This window comes from Volvox carteri (assembly GCF_000143455.1).
Source record: "Volvox carteri f. nagariensis unplaced genomic scaffold VOLCAscaffold_48, whole genome shotgun sequence".
Lineage (NCBI taxonomy): Eukaryota > Viridiplantae > Chlorophyta > Chlorophyceae > Chlamydomonadales > Volvocaceae > Volvox > Volvox carteri.
The window spans coordinates 393,219-401,144 of NW_003307591.1; the positions used below are offsets into that span (position 1 = coordinate 393,219).

At 53.6% G+C, this 7,926-nt stretch overlaps 1 protein-coding gene across 1 annotated transcript in view; it reads left to right on the forward strand.

Annotated features, from left to right (window-relative positions):
• The window catches only part of VOLCADRAFT_95959 (uncharacterized protein), a gene marked incomplete at both ends in the record, with an annotated part of 18,115 nt that overhangs the window by 299 nt on the left and 9,890 nt on the right, over positions 1-7,926 (forward strand). The window contains 7 exons of the mRNA XM_002955009.1: positions 493-537; positions 2,892-2,941; positions 3,010-3,047; positions 4,512-4,516; positions 5,505-5,823; positions 5,955-6,346; positions 6,957-7,517. Coding sequence (XP_002955055.1) covers positions 493-537; positions 2,892-2,941; positions 3,010-3,047; positions 4,512-4,516; positions 5,505-5,823; positions 5,955-6,346; positions 6,957-7,517 — 1,410 coding nt within the window. The remainder of the gene's footprint in view (positions 1-492; positions 538-2,891; positions 2,942-3,009; positions 3,048-4,511; positions 4,517-5,504; positions 5,824-5,954; positions 6,347-6,956; positions 7,518-7,926) is intronic.

A 7,926-nucleotide genomic window follows, 5' to 3' on the forward strand; every position in this document is an offset into this window, starting at 1 on the left:
CTGTCAAAGCGGTCATGAGCCTCCGGGTTCGTTTGGGCCGTACGAGCTCGCTGAAGCTTGTAACATCCATCCATCCATCCATCCAACATGGTGGGAACATCCGCAGCATTTCATATACACGTATAACATGACTACTGGGTCTGCAATGGGTAGGAGACCACGATTAGTGATGGGCGAGCAGCCATCTCGGCGACATAGGGCCGGCGCCCAAGTTATGAGCTGAAACTTGGGTGATATAATTACAACACTTAAATCTTATATAGATTCTTGATTTCATGATGACCCATACTCCTTGGTACTTTCGCATTCGTAAGCCATCGGCGAACACGGAAACACAAGGACATCAACCCCAAGCAGCATAAACCAATATACACAGCCCATCAAACATTAAGCCGTTGTATGTCGTTTCACATTGCGCGAGCATGCCTAATGAGCGTACCCTTCGATCAACAGCTGCTGCATTTTGAACTGAGACCGTCGTCCTTCACGCAGGTGCAGCCCAGGCCCGGGTTGACGTTCGAGAACAATCTGCTCCTAGTAAGCCTCAAATCCTATGCCTTCCTGCGCCTTTGTGCCCTACACTCTGTCGTGAATATTGAGGCGCTGCCGCGAATGCAATATTCACTGCATTTGCGGCAGCGCCTCACGCGCTCAGGGAGATAACAAACAACTCGGCGACACCTGTTAGGGGTTAAACGCGGCAGATTATACTGAATGCATACCCACACTGGTCTGGACTGCCTACAAAACGAGGCTACGTATACGGGCCACAAACGATTGGCCACATTGCAGGCAAAAATGCGATGCGCCGTACGCTATAAGCCTCCGGAAAGGTGCCTTCATAAGCCAATACAGCTGATAAGACTGAACAAAAAAAAGCCCTCCGAGGGGACCTCGCTGTCCCGGAGCAGCCGGAGCCTAGGGCGAGCGCTTATGCCTTGTCCTTTTTATAATTCGCAGGTATTCCGAATCCGAGCCCGTCGCACGATGCCATGGTATGCGGTGCAAATTGCTGATTCCTTAGGATCCATGCGCTGTGGAGCAGACGACTAAAACCAACCCTCCAAGGAACCACGAATGGGGGAAGGTGGTTGGCCCGCCAGAAATAATGAGGTAAATTATCAAGGATCGACATGTCCAGAAAGGAACTGACCTAACGGGCTCATTACGCGAAGGTGGTCGATGCGGGTTGTTTCTCCGCCATGCCTTTATTTGGTCTGTCTGGGTCTTTCTTGGCGGTCGGAGGGGTGTTCCTCAGAGCGAGTTCCAATTGGGTGCAAACGGTTTACAAACCTTAGGTAATAGTAAGACTTCACAATAATACGTGAAACCAATTTCCCGTACATGGGCCCTGATGTTCCTGGGAGCTGCAAGTCGTAAAAGTCGGTTGAAACGTTAAAGGTCGATGCTGTCGGATCGTGTCGAAACTGCCGAAACAGCAATAACATGCTTCTGCATACCACATTTATTGCTTACTTCACTTCTTAAACGTCGCAATCATGACGCTGATGGGCCAAGACGGCATGTGAAGGCGATGGAGGGATATAACCAGTGTTTTTAAAACTTTTTCACCATGGTGATTTTATAGTGACCAAGTGGTTACTGTGGGGGTTTTCCTTGGGAACCGCTTTACATTTTTTTCCCAGCGAGTATGCTGAACAGGACTCCTGTTACAGGAGCACACTAGAACCATGCATCCGAAGATCCAACTTCACAACGCTCATTCACAGCTTTGAACAGCCAAGACGACGCCTATATGTTGATTGTTTATTAAGATGGGTATGTGTGTGTGTGTTACCGTATGTGCTATACGCAGAAAGATTTTGTGGTCACTACTACCGGGGGGTTCTGTGGCCCAATTTCCTGGCGACCACCTGGTTACTGGCAGGTGACTCAAAACATTTCCTAGTGACCACCTTCTGGAAGGGAATTATTTTCTCAGTAACCGCTTGGTCACTGTAACCACTTCTAGAAACACTGGATATGACGCATGGGCGGATCGAATGCAGATCTTCGTACGCAAGCTGCAGCCGACGGGGCCGAAGCCATTTTAGCCACTGCTACAGCCGCAGCCATGTCCCTGGGGTTTTCATATCCGCCAAACAATAATATTCATAACTGCATACGACCTATGGAGCTATGGAGCTGTTCTGAGGTTATGGAGCTCTCATGAGCTAGCCATCCGCAATGCGGGACCCCTCGGTACTCCAAGGGGACTTGCATGCCACGTTCAGTCGCCTCTAACACCCCCTTTTTTCGGCCTGGCTGCCACGCTGCACGAACTCCATTGATTAGGCTTGCCCAGTACAGCAGCCTGTCCGGGTCCATCACCACTGCTCTTCGGGAGTCTGGAGCCCACTGTAACAACCACACACACACCACTGCTGCGGTAGCTGCCGAAAGGGTTTTATGCGCGCATTTCACCGGCGATAATAATGGGATAATTTTGGTGCGCAATCTCCCATACCGGCAACATCAAAACTTACCATTTGCGGCTTTTTTGAGCGCAAGCCGTGTACAATGGCATCAGGCAACAACATGTTTAGTCAGTAGCTCCCAGAGCGCTTGCGCGTGCGAACACCAGAACACATTTGTCCTGCCGTAAGCAGATCTGTGGTAAGGTACGCCAGGGCATGAATTACGGCGAGAGCCAAAGCCAGTTGCCCACCTGCCCGTTATGTGCACGCGTAAAATCACGCTGTGTGGCGGGGAGCGTGCAGAGGCCACAACAACTTTGTTAGAAAAACGACGACTTTTGGACAAATAATGCTGACCAGTACCTACATTGTGCTTAGTACATGAAAACGTAAGGCGGTGTCTAAAATTAGACTGGCTGATATAAGATTAATTGGCTGGTCTGCTGAAACACGTCTCGAGCCTCCCACTCCCAGCCAGGTCTTCCAGAGCCCTTGGCCCAGGGGGTTGGGGGCCTTGGTGGCAGGTAGGCTGCTAAGAGGGGTGCCCATGCCGGGTTAAGTTCACCTCTGTGACCTTAATCCTGGCTCCCAGCCAATCGCAAGCCATCCTCCTTCAGAAATGCAGGGCAGGTGAGTGCCTCTGGTTGTGCAGTTTCCCGGGTACGGGGCTCACATAGGTCAACAAAGGTGGGGGCCTTGGTTTCTGGGGCCTTTCCTTCTGGGGCCTCCCACACTGCTAGGGTGCGGACAGCATCGGCTTCCCGGTCCGTTCCACTGTAACGTAATCATTTATCTAGATATGAAAGGAGGCAACCCACAGGGCCGCGTGCACCTGTGATCTGAAATATCCCCGGGATTCACGCCAGACGTGGCGCACGTGCTGCTGCAAGGCTTGTGACTGCTTTTTTGGGGTGATGGCACCTGCATGACCCTCGCCCCCACCGTATGACGCCAACATCCTGTTAGAAACGGGCGGCCAGCGCCATGCGACCAGCTAAGGGGGATAGCGGCGGATCCCCAACTGGCAACGCAACCGAATTCCTATGACATAGCACAGAGGCACATTCAAGTGCTCGGCGATTGAGGAGCACCCATTCAGGGAGTGCTCCAAGCGCCAGGCAGGCTTTGACGTGGCAGGTATACCGCCTTGCAAGCAGCCATACAAGTAATCCATGAGTGGCATAACAGCAGGTAACCGATGTCCTAGGTAGAATTACTAGGTAGAGCGCCAATCACCCTACAGGGGGTTTTTGAGAGGATATGATCAGCCGACAAACGTGCGCCTAATCTGTTGCACAAATGCAGCGCGTTGAGTCGGTGAGAAAGAAAATGTCACCAGGGTTAGAAACAGAGAGCCAGTTATGTTGCATGTATGTGTTGGGATGTGCGTGTTGGCTTCCGTTGACGAGTCCCGCCTGTTGGGCTATCGTGGCGGCTACTGGTGTACTGGCGAAGGCGGCGGGCGAGCGGGGCCAAATTAGGTTCTTGGCGCTTTAACAATTCCTTCTCAACGAGATTGGACATGCATGAGGTTGGAGTCAGAACCGTGATGAAACGAACTGACCATCATAAATCGAGACAAGCAAATGAGGGATCGCTCAAGGCGAAGATTGCTACTTCAGCGCAACATTATTGCTTCTGTGAGTACATGTTGAAGGTGTCTACTTTTCCTTAAAGTCGTTCGACCCCGGGGATTCCGGATCCTGTGGGCTGATTACCGTTACATTTTGGGAACAGTGTATCTTACCTATACAAAACACATTCGTTTATGTCCATTTCAGTTCATGGGAAGTTCAGAACCCACTAATGTATGACCGACTGCCGTGCTAGAACTAGGATCCGCCCACACAACCGCAAGTGGAGCGCAAATAGCAAGTACAAGAATAGTATAGTTATTACTGCTTACGTTGTATCTTATCAAGTTTTGCCTGCGTATGCAGCTTTGTCAATTGCCACAGTACATGCTTACTGAAGGAATAGAAGCATAGCTACAATGACACATGCGATTCTACAGGCTATGGACACAAGTCTTAAAGGGTTGCTCGTGTGCTGCTGGCTTTGCACCTGCTGCTGCCCCTGATGTCCCAACGCAAGCTAAGGTGCGCGCTTGCCCAGAGTAATCTTCTTGATGCGCAAGCTATTTGAGCAGTTAAAAAGCAATAGATACATTTTGTCGGCTCTAGTGGACAGCCCTTACGAAGGCTTTTTTGGTTGTGACAGGTATTGGTGCCGACGGCTGCAGTTCGTCTACAGCAAGTGAACTCACGCCAGTACTACTATTTTTTCAACGTCATACAGTGATTGCCTGCTTGAAGTTGCCAGCGTGCTTTAGCTGGCGGGCGAGGGCAGGAATGGCTTCCCGCCATCATTCGACATGCTTGCTGAGCTTCATCGTTGTGGCTTTACATGTATTTATAAGCACTTATGCACAAGCTCCTAACAACGACGGGCAAAGTACAATCGCTGGTAAGCTTTTTCCGCTACCGGTTTCCGCCTTGGGGATAGCACAACTAACAGGGTGAACATACTGATCTTCTCAGGCAAAATTCTCATTATCATGTCGTCGTTAACGAACGGTCAAGACGTGACACAGTTTTACCTGCACGCCGATGGTGGTCAAATGTACCAGTTGAGCTTCTGCGACAACGTGACAGTGGAAGGATTAACTCCAAATTCGCAAGTGATTATTAGCTACTCCAGTGCTGAAAACGGCATTCTTCATTCGTGCACGCCACCGCAGCAGGACCAACATCGTCGGGTCTTGTTTGGGAACACAATAACAGCGCCAACCACTCCGACCTTCCTTTTCTATATCCCAAGATTTTGCGGCTATGAGAACGCATCGATAGCTTCGTACGATGTAAGCTGTTCGCGCCTTTTGGTATGTCCAACGTGTACATGTAGTGCGATCCTCCGGAACCATAGCGATGCGGCCGTATACGCAGTAACCTCTAAACCTGGCGACGATGTTTGGTAGGACACCTCTGGCGGCTTTTTGTTACATGGGCCGTTACGCTACGCTTCTGTTCCACGCTTGTGCCCCATGTGCCCCTTTCGTATCTACGCTACCCGCTTTTCGCCCACCAGGATATCTACAAATTTTGTAACGGCACCGGTCTCATACAGAATAGGACGTTGGATGGGTACTACAGGCAGTGCTCGTACGGGCAAGTAGCTCTGGGAAACGTGGTGGTCGTCGACAACTTGTACATTCCGTGCTACGGCTCGTTGGACCTTCCATTTACCTTTCCCTCCGGCAATTCCTTCGACACGAAATCATGCAACAACGATAACATGCTTAAGTGGCACTATTACCTGGACTCCTTAATGCCCGCGGACACCCCCCCGTCGGACTTCAACCACAAGGTCATGATGCTTCCCAAGGGACTTACGTCCAAATTCCCAGGTACGATAAGTGTACGATGTTCTTGGCTTCCAGGATCCTGCTGGACGTTCAAATCCTGTAAGCTTCCTGGATCCGTACTGCAATCCTAGTCATAACCCGGTACCTGCACCACCCGATATTGCAGCACCCAGCAAAGCCCCTGCTGATAAAGCCAAATCTCCTACCCTTGCCGCTCCTGCCGCTGCGCCTGCGCCTGGACCTATTTCCTACTGGGGGGGTGATGCTAACGAAGCTGCCGGGATTGGCCCCAGGCTGCAACGGCATTGCAGGTTCAGCATCCATCGGGCCCTGGATTCGGCAGTTCAGTGACGCAAACACGTGGGGTACTGGCCTTATCTGGTGGTCAGCGGATGCCTTTGGTGACGTTGAGCTGCTGTTCCATGAGGCGGGACACAACATGGGCATGGCACACGCCAATGTGCCCGGAGGCTGCGATCTAGGTGACCAGTGCGACTTCGCATGCCCCATGGGGGGAGCGGGTGGCCAGGGTGTTCGTTGCCTCAATGCGCCTCACAACTGGCAGGTAGGTGGTAGCGGGTGGTAGTGGGGGGTTGGGTGGTAGTGGGGGGTCGGGTGTGGGTGGGTGGGCGTGGGTGGGTGTGGGTGGGTGATAATGGGTGTGGGTGGGTGCGGGTGAATGCATCCCAACATAGTGGCATTACACCATAGTGGCCTGCAAGCTACCTGGGGTCCCTGGAGCCCGGAAATCCCAAAATATCGCATCCTAATTATCACCAGCATAGGCATAGATGCCCCATACCTAGATGTTAGTACCGTGTGCCCTGCCATGGAGGAGTCAGGACAGTGGGCAGGGCCCGGTGTACCGACGCTGTCTGTTTGCCTAAGGCTCTGTCTGAGCCGAAACTGCCCTGTGCCCGCCGTACACACGTGCACCTGCATACTGCCACTGCGATGTTCGGGTTGCCTGGGTAGCTGGTGATGATGGTCGTGATGAGAATGCCGGTGCTACTGCTGCTGCTGCTGCTGCTGCTGCTACTGCCACTGCTGCTACTGGTACTACCGATACTGCTCCTGCTCATACCACTACTATTGCTGTTGCTGCTGCTGGTGTTGATATTACAACCACTGTAGCTATTGACCAAGTGCCACTGATATGTATATGCACCTTGCAGGTGGGCTGGGGTCGCCCCTTCCTGGAGCTGACCGACAGCTCCCTGCGCTACGGCGCCCCTATGACGGTGGCTGTCCCGCAGCAAATGAGCAACCGTGACAGCTCCATCGCCGTAGCCCTGACCGGCATGGCCGCAAACCAAAGGTTTTACATCTCAGCCCGTATAAACACGCCACCATACGACCTGCCGTTCTTCAAGTGGCAGAACGGCAGGCCCTTCGTGCTGATACATTCGTACGCGGGGACGGCAGCGGCGTCGTATGCGCGTACAGTGGTCTTGGGGAAAACGGAGGTTGGGGAGACGTTTCGCGACTCGGCAAGCGGCCTGGTGGTCACATTCAATCGTTGGGACGGTGCAGTGTACGCGACGGTAACACTGTGCCGCCGCATGGGGTTCACTGAGGCATCATGCGGCGACGGTTTGGATGACGATTGCGACGGCTTGCCGGATTCCCTGGATCCTGATTGTGCGGGTCGAATGGCAGCAACGAGCAGTGAAACGACAACCCGGGACCAGTACAACACCGTACCAATGCAAGGCGCTAGCGGCGGCACCGTTACGGTTCCGCCAGAATCCGTACGATCTCCCACCCGAGGTCCACCTCCACGCCGGTCACAGCCTTTGCCACGGTCGTACCCACCGCCGCCGCCGCCGCCACCACCGCCGCCGCCGCCTCCCTCACCGCCATCACCACGGAGGCGGCGGCCGCCGCCACCATCGCCGCCGCCGGTGCGGACGTCGCCGCCACCGTCTCCGCCGCCAGTACGGAGGCCGCCTTTTAGATCACCACCGCCACCACCTCCCCCGCCGCCACTGCCATCGCCGCCGCCACGACTACCCCCCTCACCCCCTCCCTTGGTACCGCCAAGTCCCCGACCGCCCCGCAGTAGGCCACCGCCGCCATCCCTCCGACCACCGCCGTCGCCGCCTCCGCTCCTCTCCCCGAAACCGACTTTCCCGCCACCGCCAC